Source organism: Gasterosteus aculeatus, chromosome 12 (assembly GCF_964276395.1).
Source record: "Gasterosteus aculeatus chromosome 12, fGasAcu3.hap1.1, whole genome shotgun sequence".
NCBI lineage: Eukaryota > Metazoa > Chordata > Actinopteri > Perciformes > Gasterosteidae > Gasterosteus > Gasterosteus aculeatus.
The window spans coordinates 14817611-14830775 of record NC_135700.1 but is presented as its reverse complement, the minus strand read 5'-3'; the positions used below and the strand labels follow the sequence as shown (position 1 = coordinate 14830775).

General features: G+C 43.4%; 2 protein-coding genes across 2 annotated transcripts in view; one reads left to right on the top strand and one right to left on the bottom strand.

Annotated features, from left to right (window-relative positions):
* The window catches only part of chs1 (chitin synthase 1), a 42227-nt gene extending 34205 nt beyond the window's left edge, over positions 1–8022 (bottom strand). Inside the window, exon 1 of the mRNA XM_040200509.2 lies at positions 7886–8022. The gene's annotated coding sequence lies outside the window, so the exon portion shown is untranslated. The remainder of the gene's footprint in view (positions 1–7885) is intronic.
* Positions 8023–8117: 95 nt separating this feature from the next.
* The window catches only part of LOC120833991 (CUB and sushi domain-containing protein 1-like), a 276934-nt gene continuing 271886 nt past the window's right edge, over positions 8118–13165 (top strand). Inside the window, exon 1 of the mRNA XM_078085041.1 lies at positions 8118–8373. Coding sequence (XP_077941167.1) covers positions 8244–8373 — 130 coding nt within the window. The 5' untranslated portion in view covers positions 8118–8243. The remainder of the gene's footprint in view (positions 8374–13165) is intronic.

Below are 13165 nucleotides of genomic sequence, written 5' to 3'. Positions count from 1 at the left end.
GACTTAGTTTTTAGCTGGTTGGAGTTCTGAGAATTTGTTATGCTCAGCAGTGCCTCTTTGCAGTGCACAGAATGCCATTGCCCCTACCGTTAAGCTGAGTATACTTTGTTGTAATTAAAATACTGGCGTTGTAGTCTATAGAACTACTCAATGCAACGTGCCCACCAATGTAATGCGCTCTGGCTGCAAAAGCATGCAGGCCTACACGCAAACATGAAGAGCCGGATACTAATCTTGTCCCTAATACTGATGACTGGTGAGCTATCATTTCCCCGGGGACGCCTGGATCCATTCAGATCTGTACAAAGAAGGCGTTGATCACAGGTGGTATCACCGGCATTCTGTGCAGACACTTTAATCACAGTATGATTTGTTTCCCATATCACAGGGACACAATATGCCCACTTCTCCTTGTCTGCTCCCTGTCCTCAGACACAGAAATCAACCCTAGGAAGATAGCAATAGCAAACATGAAAATAGTTTCTCATACTAATATGTCCTACAACCAAAATGATACCACGGAAAGCTAAAAGACCAATACAATATAATGTATAGCTTGCAACCGTCTATTCAACCTATCCATTCAAAATCCTGATCCCTTTTGTTCAAATGCCACAACCCTTCAAGAGCTGGAAACATGAAATCATTGAATTGGTATCTGATTTTAAAATATATTTTCAATGCATCTTTGAAGGGCATTTAAACAATAATTTGCATATTTGAGGGAGTTGGTTATCTGAGATACGTTTTAGTAGGGGACATAGATTTAACGGTCATATAGTACTTTTAGCCATGTTAGTGGCCCCATGGAGGTCGATGTGGGTCGACAGTCCACAACTTCGGTTCATTGTTCACAGCTGTCGGGAAGATCACAGTGACATTCTGCACAGATAAAGTGAAATGTTGGATGTATTTTCATGAAAGGATGTACTCACACTAATGCTCCGCTCTGGATGCTTCGTATTGACTTGGTGGGTCCTGTTTAAACAATCGATGACGCATTATTTGTGTACAAAGTAAGGCGCAGGGGTTGTCATTTAGTCTCCTAATAAACAGTAAGTGTGTTTTGTGCATACATATAATGAAATCTATCAGTGTCGTGACCTGTTCCCTTTTAAAAGCTTCGGGTGTGAGTCAGACACAATCGTACACAAATACTATTACTGAGAAAACATAACAATAAATACATATTCAGCGCAGCATTCCAAACATACCTAGAATTTGAATCTCAACATTAAGATTGAAGCTTCAAAGCTTCTACCTATTTGGTGGAGCCTGTCTTATGTGGATGAGCTTCATGAGCTGTTTACTGCTGAGGATGCCGCTGTGTTTACTCTTTGTTGCCGTCCTGAGTGGTGAATTAAAGTTGCCGCGGCGTATTGTGAGCTGAGGGGAATGAACAGGTACGTCTTCCAGGCCTCTGTCCTCATCAGAAACTTAATATGAATGCCAGACAGCTAATGCACCGATCTTTAACCGATCTAACTGAGCAGCAGGAGCACTGTTGCGCATCCCTTTTGCGCAGAATATATGTGCGTTGTGTACATGGCCAAGGCCCTTGGTTGATGTTAAGAAAAGATCGAGGCTTTGGTTAAATATGGAAAGGTCACTGCGTTCCACCTTTTACGACTTGGTGTTGACTTTTTCATTACTTAACGGAGACCACAATCTTTTCCCCGTACGAAACTAATTGCTTTAGTGAACTAACCCTCTGTCTCTCTCTTTATGGTCTGACTCCCTGCCGCTTTCCCTTTGTGTCTCACTTGCACCCGCGTCTCAGAGAGAGAGCAATTCTCATTCAGTACAGCAATTCACAGTGCAATCACAGAGAATATGCAATTAACAGGGAAAGCCTTCAGTCAATAGCACGTTGTGTGTACTCACACACCTTGTCTACGCTCTAGTCCCCCCCACCCCCCCTCCTCCAACTCCTTCGCTCTACTCCTCCAGTGTCCTCTTCTCTTTTGTTGAGTACCTCCTCTACTCTCCTCCTCCACGTTTAAATCTAGATCTTCATGAAAGGGCTTATCGCTCCTTTTCCTTCCTTCCCTCCACACACACACACACACACACACACACACACACAACACACACACACACACACACACACACACACACACACACACACACACACACACACACACACACAATCCCCTGCATCCCTTTCCTCTTTTTACGGTACCTCTCTCCCTCTCCTCCCGCCCCATCACGCTCACATAGCTTTCATCATTATCCTCACCACCTCCTTCCAATCTGTTTAGTCCCTCCACCCAAACTCCCTCCTCCGTGTAACTCACTGGCATCGTAATTCACAAGTTCACAAGTTTTCGTCACCTGCTTTTCTTCAGCTATTTTCTGTTTTCTCCGCAGGGTTTGTGTAAATGCCTCAGACGCAGACAATGTGCCTTCCCCTTTCATTACCTTATGGTTATGTTTCTGGTTCGGTTCGGTGTTTGTCGGCAGGATTACAGTTTGTTTACGCAGACTTCAGAGCGGTAGAAATAGATTTTAGGTGGGAAAGAAAGTTGAGTTGCGTACCAGCTGCTACTACAGGAATAAACAACCGAAACCATCTGTATCGTCCAATACTGTTGATCAACGAATGCGGATCCATTATGGCGGCAAATAAACGTGATCGGATCATCTGTTGAATGTTTACTATTCTCCTCTTCTTTCTTTTCATATGCTGTGTTTTACAAATATGTTCAAACCTTGTTTAAATAGTTCAAACTTCAGAAAATATAGAAAACTTTAAATGGTTATTTCGGTTGGCTAAATAAAACCTTGATGTTATATCTAAGATCAAGATTAACAGGTCCCAATGGACTCACTTTATGGCAGAAACAATTCCATTAGAAACGTTAGTAAACCATCAATCTAAATATGATGAATGCTAATTCTTTTCTAAAAAATGTTAATTCACATAACCACTATGGATTGTAATAAGAAAGAAAGAAAGCAACCTTTATTGATCCTCTTGGGGAACTTATTCTCTGCATTTCACCCCACACAGTGGGAGCAGTTAGAGTTTGGGTGTCTTGCCCAGGGACACTTTGACCCGGGACATGCTGGAGCAGCTGGAGCTCGAACCCTGCGCTTCCCAGCGCGCCCTCTCTACTCTGTTTGTAATGTTTCACAGACTTTTATATATAGATATGTTCTTTTGCTGGAATCACCCAGGACTTATTTTCTATTCTCCTCATCTTCTTCACACGTCGTCTCCTCTCATTTCTCTCGTCCCCCTCTGACTGTCCTCAGTGATTTCTCACCGCTCTGCCATCTTTTCCTTTTCCCCGACGCAAACTTCCCATTGTTCAGTTTGTCTCCCTCTTGCCTTACCTCAACTTTTCTTGGCTTTGCTGGTGCAGCGTAACATCCATACACGTCTTTGTCTCAAAGTCTGCCCTGTCTTTTTATTTTCAGGACCCTGTCCGTCTGTCTCTTTGGCTCGCGGTCTCTTTTAATCTCCTCCTCCTCTTTCTCTAAAAGGCTTCATGTTTGACTTATAGCTCACGTAGGAAAGCTTGGGTAACATTTCCTGTTTTGTATTATCCTACATACTATATATTCTTGCAATGATTTTAAACTAATTGATAATGGAAATATGCACCAATTGTTAGTTAATAGTATAGTATATTATTGACATTTCAATACTAGTATTCCATTGATTTGTGAAGTCACAAGAACTAGAGCGGTAGGAGCATGGCAGTATAAAGAATGCTAAGGTATTCCAACACCAGCCAAATGGAAAGAAGTCAGTGTGCCATTCTGTGGACGATCGCTTACGGAGTAGTTGTGGGCTATGGCATTTCGATAATTACTGTGTTCATAATCACCACCATGTGGACCAACAGGGAGCCAGTAAATTACTTTGTCGTTACCACTCACATGTAGGAATCGATTACTTTCCTCACTGCATCGCATTTGCCTTTAAATCCCTAAATTGATTATTACACGCTGCGCTGTAGGAGTCTTGGCGTCCAAGGGTAATGAAAGAAGGGACTATGAATAAATTATACAGTATTTGTTTACTCTGAGGTGTTGTCAGAGGGTGATTACAACAGGTTTGAGCAAAGTGGAGAGTGCTATTTGTTTTACCTCCATAATGTTGCTTGATAAAATAGAGTGCTGTCAGATTTTGAATCAAACTTTTAGGCTGCATACTTGAAAGGATATCTAAGGATAAATTCAGTATGATAGCAAAATAGGTTTAAACGTTTACACATAATTAAACCTTTTTTGGTGGATTTAATAAAAATTTCTACAAAAATACCTGAATTGGTAAAACGTTATGCTTGCCCAAATTTTAAAGTCATTCTGGTCTAATGGAGAGGAGTATTTCAATAAAAAATAGCTAGAAATGTTGAGATAAAGGGCATTTATTGGCTCATCAGCTACTCTGTGAATTGTCTCTGTTTTACTAAACTCAAAAAACATTTGAAACTTTATAACAGAGCAAGCAAGAAGTCTCCAGTGGAAATGCAACTATGATGATTTTAGCTTCATGGTGGAATAACACCCAATAACAACTGATGACACAAGGCGCTCACTGGTGACCTCTATGTGTGGCCGTTTCATTCCGTAATTACCACATGCGATGGCATAGTCATCTGTCATTTTAATGCTATGGTTTTTAATTTACCGTAATTTGTTTTATTGTAACATGACTATATTTCCATATTGCCCTGTTTAATTGGTCTTGAGGAATGTCTTGAGGAATGTGGACCTGTAATATCGAATGATTCAACTATATGGCATTTTTACCTCTGGCATATAAAGGTGTTACTTTTAACAACTAGTGTAATTCTTGGTTTTTGTCCAGGTGCCAAAATGCTCTCTATTTAAAGATGAATGCACAGGGAGAGACCTGGAACGTTGCAAACAACATTATCAAAGCAACCAATCTTTTTTTCTCATAAGAATCATTAAAGAGAAATTGATTATTGTCCTGGATGTACTTTCAGTTGTTGCATAATGAGATCAGAAAAACAAAAACAAATATTTACTGTGGTAGAAAATACTTTCTCTATTTTCTTCTTCTATTCCAGTGCTAATACTAGTTTTATTGACTTATTTTCCAAAATCTCTCTTATAGAGCAGTTCCTTGCAGGGGATGAGAGACCTTCCTTTATGTCTTTTGTTTTTATTCAGAATAAACAGCAAGACCTTCATTGAACTAGTTTTCAGTACAAATGCATCCAAAGGAGCTGTGAATGGTTTCAATGAATAACGACTTTGTGAATCGAGTATAGCTTCACAGCCAGAACCTCCACTCCACCGGTGCTTCTACCAGCTGATTGCGGCTTAAATGTTTGGCTGCTCTTCATCCCTTATACCTCTTCGAGCACAGTGACCACTTCATTACCGCAAAGACGATGCTTAGGACATCTCCTTGGAGCTTTCCTTCACGGTAGCACATCTATTTACTTTGTTCTGAGTCATTCTGTGCCGATTCACGGTAAACAATGTCCATAACCTTAAACCTCCTCTTCCCTTCCGCTCCTTCGGCCTCTCTGACCAGCAGGTGGCAGCCTGACTACACTGAGCTGATGAAGGGAGCCGTCCATGGTGCTGAATAAAGGCTCTCAATCCATCCTTCAGATCTTTACATCTCCACCGTTATCTGTGTCTAACATTCCGTCTACCATCAGTATCAGTCCCTGTATATGTATTTACCTGTTTGTCCCCCGTCCTGTTCTCGTTGCCCATCTGTCATGGAGCAGCAGCAAATGTATGTCTAACGACCCTCTTGTCTGCGTTGAGAAGACACGTCTTTTTAGGAGTGTATGCTGTTATAAAGAGTCCTACCAGTGGATGTAAAAAAGGTTTTTTATAAATATATATAAAATGACTAAACTAGCCTTATGTACCGAGAGCTAGCAGCTTGATGGATGACTCACAGTAATGCTGTAAAATGGTTCTACCCACACACACACACACACACACACACACTGAAACACAGACTCATACTAACACATGCAGCGCAACAAACCCGAGCACACACATAGCTACTGTATTACCCATGTGGCACACACACACACACACACACACACACACACACACACACACACACACAGAGGCTGCGATACCAAAGTTGAGATGGTTAACAATCTTTAAAAGGAACAGGGAAAGGTGCCAAGTAGAGCAAAATCAGTGTGGATTACCTAGTAAGAGATTAGTAATAAATCTATTTTGAAATTTATATAAAGCAAAACAAAGCTGCATTAGCCTATAAATCCTGTAACATGTGGTCGAAAGAGCCATGAGGGATCTGAAGCAAAACGAGGATTAGCTCCAATTCGTTTTTTTTCCTGCTGTAGTCTGACAGCTAGTGAAACATCCATTACAACAATGCTAAAATCTAATTCTAAAACTAAAAGAGCTGTGCTCTACGTTGTTGTGAAATGATATGCAAAACACATATTAAGACTATGTTCAAGTTCCATTTAACGGGGTGTTTGCTTGATAGGCCCATGAACTGCCAAGATGGCACCAAATGGTAAAACCTCATCCGAATCCTGAAACAATCTCCGAAACAAACCACAGGTCGTGTCGCAAAAGCCAGGTCAGTTTTTGGAGTCTCTATTTCAGGGCCCCACTCACGTCCTTCTGTTCCCTGATATGTGACAGTATCGGGTGACACTTTCTGTAAATACAGTAATGGGCCAAATTTGGAGTGACGTGTAATTTGCATTTGCCTCTAAACGCTGTTGGTCGTCTCGGTGGATCAGCGAGCTGAGTCTCCACGTCGTGTTTGTAGCGTTGTAATCTTGTTAGCGTGATCCTCTGCACATGCCACCAGGGACCGAGGATCAATAACTGGCTCGTGGCTCCGTTTTGGGTGCATTTGCAAACACACACACATATATCCTCTCGCACACACTTTAAGAGATGAGGGAATCAGAGTGGTGTTCATATGGCACTCGGATTGATTGGCAGCAGGCAGGTTTTTTTTGGTGTTTGACACCATGTCACCGACTCCAATCACAGTCTGGAAATATGCTTAAAGTGTATTTTGTTTGTCTTTGGCTGTGGTACACACACACACACACACACACACACACACACACACACACACACGCACACACACACACACACACACACACTCTCTCTTGCCTCCCTGAATCCGTTTCCCCTCATCTGTACTTCGCTTGCTATCTTCACTGTGATTTCTTGTCCCCTTTTCTCTTTTCCCTTCCTCTTTTTTTTGTCGTACTTATTCGTTCTTGGTTCCTTTATTTTTCTTCCTTCCATAGTTTCTTTAGTCTGTAGGTCTGTAATGAATCTCCTTCCATCCCTCTTTTGACCTTTCTCCCCTTTCTTTCTCCTGACATTGCTCTCTTTGCCCTCCTCCCCTCTCCTTTGCTCTCGCCCTCGCTCTGTCACTTGTTTCTTCCTTCCTGTCCTCTTTCCTTTACTCAGTCTTTTCCAACTCCCCTGAGCATCTTTTTTATTCCCTCTTTTATATCCATCTCCCCACTGTCTATTTTCATCCTTTTATTGAAATCCTGTTTTTTTCATCCTGTTTTTTCTCTCCATTTCATCCACTACGTCTCGCTCCACCCCTCCCTTGGTCTTACATTGATCTTTTCTCCTCCTTATTTCCCTTTTACGCCCCCCCCCCCCCCCCCTCCTTCTCCTCTAGTCCTTCTCCTTTTCCCCATCTGGTTTACCTTTCTTAAATCGGCCAGACCTTCCTCTCTCCCTCCTTCTTCCTCCCTGTCTCTCTCTTAGCCACACTTTTTTTTCAACTTCTCCTCCCCTTCTATCATCCACTTTTCCTCCTTCTCCTTTGCTTCCCCGACTAACACCCCCCCCCCTCCCCCTCCCTCTCTCTCTCCCTCTCACTCAGTCGTCGCTCGCTCGCTGTGCTGTGCGGACCTACCAGCCAACTCTCTCCTCTCCTCCGCGGCATCTCTTCATCTTCTCCCCTCCTCTCCGGTCCTCCGGTCTCTGCTATGACCGCTCACACCGCAGGCGTGTTGCCCGATCTCAGACCGACCACCCGTCACCGGTTATCCCGTCCACACGTCAGCATGGACATGTGTGTGTGGGGGGTTCGTGAGTGATCTCCAGGTGTCTTTTTTTTTTTTAAATAAAAAAACGAAAGGGAAAGGAGGAGGGGGGCTGCCGTCCTCCTTCACCCCCCCACCTCCCCCCCGCTTCCTTCAACCAAGCAGAGCCACCAAAGGTGGGGAGCGAGGCTTAAACATTAAGCCAGCTTGGATTTATTTAGCAGCAGAATGACGGATTTGGGAGCGCCGGACACGCTGCTGGCGGGGAGCAGGCTGAAGAACGCCGGCGGGTTTAGACGCGACCTCCCGCTTCTCCTCCTGCTGGGGCTCCTCTTCGGGGATTTCTCCTCGTCCAACGGTGAGTTTTGGAGGTTTTCCGTGTGTGTGTGTGTGTGTGTGCGCGCGCCCGGGAGCTCGCATGCCTGCGTGAGTGAGTGAGTGCGCGCGCGCGCATGTGTTGGAAGGCAGCACGATAATCGCAGGTTGGTTCGTTTGCTTGTGAGCGCGCACGTGAAAGGTGGTCGATTACTTCCGCTTCGTTGCCGCGGACAACGACAGTGCGTGTGCATGTGTGAGTGTGATTGTGTGTGTGTGCGTGCGTGTGTCTGAGTGTGCATTCAAGGGAGAGAGAAACGGTGAGAGTTTAAGCGTGTAAACGTGCGTGTGTGTGTGTGTGTGCGCGCGCGCGCGTTTGTCTCTAGGGATGGCGTCCGTGTGTCCGTTTTTGCGCGCGTGTTCGGGATAGCGAGAGGTGGAGAGATGGACAGCTAGCCAACATGCACGGACAGTGGGTCGTGTGTGTTTATGTGTGTGGGGGGTGCGTGCGTGCGTGTGCGCACGCGGGCGAGAGAAAGAGAGCGCAGTGCCCAAACTTGGACACGACATTTCATCAGGGGAGCAGCATGCTCATTTTTTTGGGGCCTCCACTTTGAGGATATTGTTTCCAAAACAAATGAAACCAACTTTAAGAAAGAAGAAACCCCCGCATCACGTAACCCAGACCCCCTGCAGACATCAGGGGGATCCCGTCTGACACACAACCCGTTTACATCGTGTTTGCTATGAGGCAACATCTTGGCAACTTGTGTTACTGTCTACAGTTGAGCAGGCGCAGACAGGGGGAGATGGCGGTCCGTTCCTCCTGGGGGGCATCTGGAGAGGAAATCCCATGCCTGCTGTATAACATGATTGTGTGGAGTCACCACACACAGAGGAGCGGCTGTCTCCGTTGCTGCACAGGGTCTGATGGTATGACGGGGATGTGATGGCAGCTCTCCCCCCCGTCGGTGGGGATTTAGTCACCGAGGACGTCTTCTAACGTCAAACACGGACAGAGAAGAGAGCGTTAACATTCTCATCGTTGGGCGGTCACTGTTACTGTTTATCAATAGCTTCTCTGTGTGCCCTTTTCCTCCCTCTCTTTCTCGATGCTCTCAATCCCTCCCTCCCTCCCTCCCTCCCTCTCTCACACACACACACACACACACACACACACACACACACACACACACACACACACACACACATGCACACTTCTGTCCGCTTTTCCCACTTTGCGATACACAACAACAGTGTTCCATTTCCTGATAATTGTACGTGCAGCGATATTTGGTTCCATTCGTTTAGACTGTCAGCCTGGAATCAAAGTCATTGGAGTAGAGGAGTCATTGTAGGAGAATTGGGCGCGTTGATGAATATGATGATGGCTTCTTCAAGCTGTTTGTGAGCGACTGCTTCTTGTTTTCACCTGTGTTTCATCTTTCACTCCAATCTATGTGCTCACGTGTTTGTGACTGTGTTTCCTACGTTGTTTTTCAGCTTTGCAATCTGCATTTTTTTGGCCCACTGAGATAAGCAGGTTTTTTTTTTTTTGCATACCTGCAGCTATTTTAGTTTTTGAGGAGGAAAGACCAATTAAGAAAGTTAAAGGGAAGACTGACATCTGGAAAGACAGACGGAGTTTGGCAATAATGTATTGCGTCAAACCTCAAACCCCGTGTTGTTTTCAGCTTTTTAAATCTGATGTCGCATTTAAAATATCAATTATTGATTGACTGAAAATGTCACTTAAAAATGTCATAAAATGTATGTTTAACTGAAGGACAGAATGAATTACCCAGGCAGCACTGAACTTTGTGACAAGTTGTGACAGTCACAGCTCTTTTTTGTTTGACTTGTCTTGTTTTGACAATTATATTAGAGGTTCTTTATATAATCACCACATTTAATATCTAGAGTTAACATGTGGTTGTAATTTCATCATGGTAAAAACGCATACCACTACATAATGAAATAGAAAGTAAACTTTCTAATAACAAAATAAAATCCCCCCAAAGGATTTTGGATTGAGCAATATTAACTCATTCATACAAACAGATAAAATAAAAATGCATACTGTAACATCGTTTTGCTTATTGAATGCCAATGTAACAACATTGCCTCCCTCCTGTACAATCCTTACATATATTTTGCTGCCAAACTGCTGAACAGAAATAATATATATTCAGCTCATTCATCAACAGGTTGTTTCAGCCAAGTCACGTCCACATGTGGAACTGTGTTGATAATTCCATTAATCCCAGCTAGTGCTTTTATTGTATAATTGTTAATTACACTCGACAGGTGACTGTATGAAAACATTTCACACACCCATTCACGTGCACACACACGCACACACACGCACACACACACACACACACACACACACACACACACACACACACACACACACACACACACACACACACACACACACACACACACACACGCATGCATACATTTTAGAACACGTCTGATCATTTCATTTTAGACCCCCACTGAGACCGGGAAGCCCTTATTTAATTATTCACACATTGCCCCTCGTTCACAGACACAAACGCACTCACAGACATTTAGGACATTTCAATGACTTATGGTCCTTCTCTTTTTAATTAAATTATTAAATGATAAAATGTCTGTTTCCTAAGTTTTTAATGTTTTGTCCTTACGTGGACACTAAAACTTGAACACACACACACACACGCACACACAAACACACAAGCATGCACGTACATGCACACGGTGACAATTAGCTGACTTTGAATCAATGCCAGACAACAAGATATTGGGGCTAGCGGTCTGTCCCTCTGCCTGGCATACTAATGCCCCACACATGGGAAATTGACAAACTCACTCACGCTCTCACATACACACGCTTACACACACACACACACACACACACACACACACACACACACACACACACACACACACACACACACACAGAAACACATACAACCACTGTTCCTGTGGTGGAGAAGAAGGCTAATTAAACCGTGTTATCTGTCCAATTTAAATCCACTGTAGGTACACACTGAGGGTTTTATCGGAGGGTGAATCTCCAGAAGCAAAATCCGACGTGAAAGATATTATTAATATGTGATAATAATAATGATGATGATATCCTCCCAAAATAAAATCTGCTGTTATCATGACAGGAGTCCAGCACTAGGGCCACATTGTAACACTTAAGCTATAGTTCTGTGTATATCTGCTTATAGCTACAGTTTTTTGAATGCTTGTATATTGTTTTCAAATTCTAAATAGGATAACTTGAAATAAAATCTAACTGAATTTGTTGAATGGTTCGCTTACGTGACATTAAACATAACTTTTCTATCTAAAAGAAAACAGGAGTTAAAATACTTACCGCATATATTATGATCAATAGTTATCATGCTCACAAGGTGCTGCGTATATGCAGAAGCACATATGTGCCTCTTTGTGTGCGTCTCTGCACTTGTGCCGGCGTGTTGAGCTTCACTTGAAATTCATAAAGCAGTGTGTGGTGACGTGGGTCGGCATGCACATTTGTGTGGGATTCCCTTTGAATGTGTGTTGGAATAATTTTCTCCTCCCTACGTATTAGAAGCATGGAAGCACTTATAACTTTCACCTCTGCGTGGGAGAGAGAGACAGACTAAAAGGCACACGCACAGACAGAGAGACATTTTGGTCAGTGTTTTCCGGTACTTGTATAATAATTGAATCCCCTCAGTCACACCGGAATTTACACACAGTTCAAACAATCTGAGCTTGAGTAAAGTGCATGAAACCCTGTGTGTGTGTGTGTGTACACGCGTGTGCGTCAGAAAGAGTGTGCCATCTTACCGAGTACCAATGAGGGTCCTTCTCGTTGTCCAGCGACACTACGGAAAACACACACACACACACACACACACACACACACACACACACACACACACACACACACACACACACACACACACACACACACACACACACACACTTCATTGCAGTTAACCACTGCAGAGATCATTTTAATGGACTCTAGGTGAAGCAAAACCCCTACTGTGTCACCAAGTCCCGTCTACTGTCGGAGAAAACGCTACATGTCAAGTGTGCATGGGTCATTATGCTCATGAAGCTGGAGAAAAAAGGTGTGTTTTATTGTGTTTTAGCCATGCTGGCTTGAAAATGAGCCAGTAATCAATCTTTATAGTGTTCAAATGACAGAACTTTTAAAAGAGCCGTGGCCTACATACATTACGCTAATGCCGGAGAGAGAGAGGGAGAGAGAGAGAGAGAGAGAGAGAGAGAGAGAGCAGAGACTTTGTGCGAAGACAGAGAGAGAGATTGAGATCAGAGCAAGTGTGTTAAAGAGACATTGGGGCAGGGAGAAAAGAGAGGCACTGCTATGCACGGGGAGACAAAGTGAAACAGAAAATGAAAATGTATTCCCCGGCAGATGCGATTAATCAGGAATGACTTTTCCATCTTGTGCAGCTTGGCTAGTAATGTCTGGCATTAAGTAATGACATCATAACCCTGTCTGCCCTGAATTTATACCTCAGATATTGACGGAAATCCACCGAGCTGACCCAAAGGCACGCGCACACGGGGCTTTTAAATCCGTTGATATTAATGACTGGACTCAAATATTTCATGTTTGCAGTAAATACTGCGTCACAATGAAGAATTGTTCATTTATCTGTCATTTCAAATCAGAGCACACAGCATGAAAAAGAGGAAATAAAACCTCTTGCGTACATCAAATGAAATAGCACGACAGAGCTTGAAATTATGAACATCATAAAAGTGCTGTTGCATAGCGGGTCCAATTGTGTTTTACCAGCCATTAGCATGCCTGA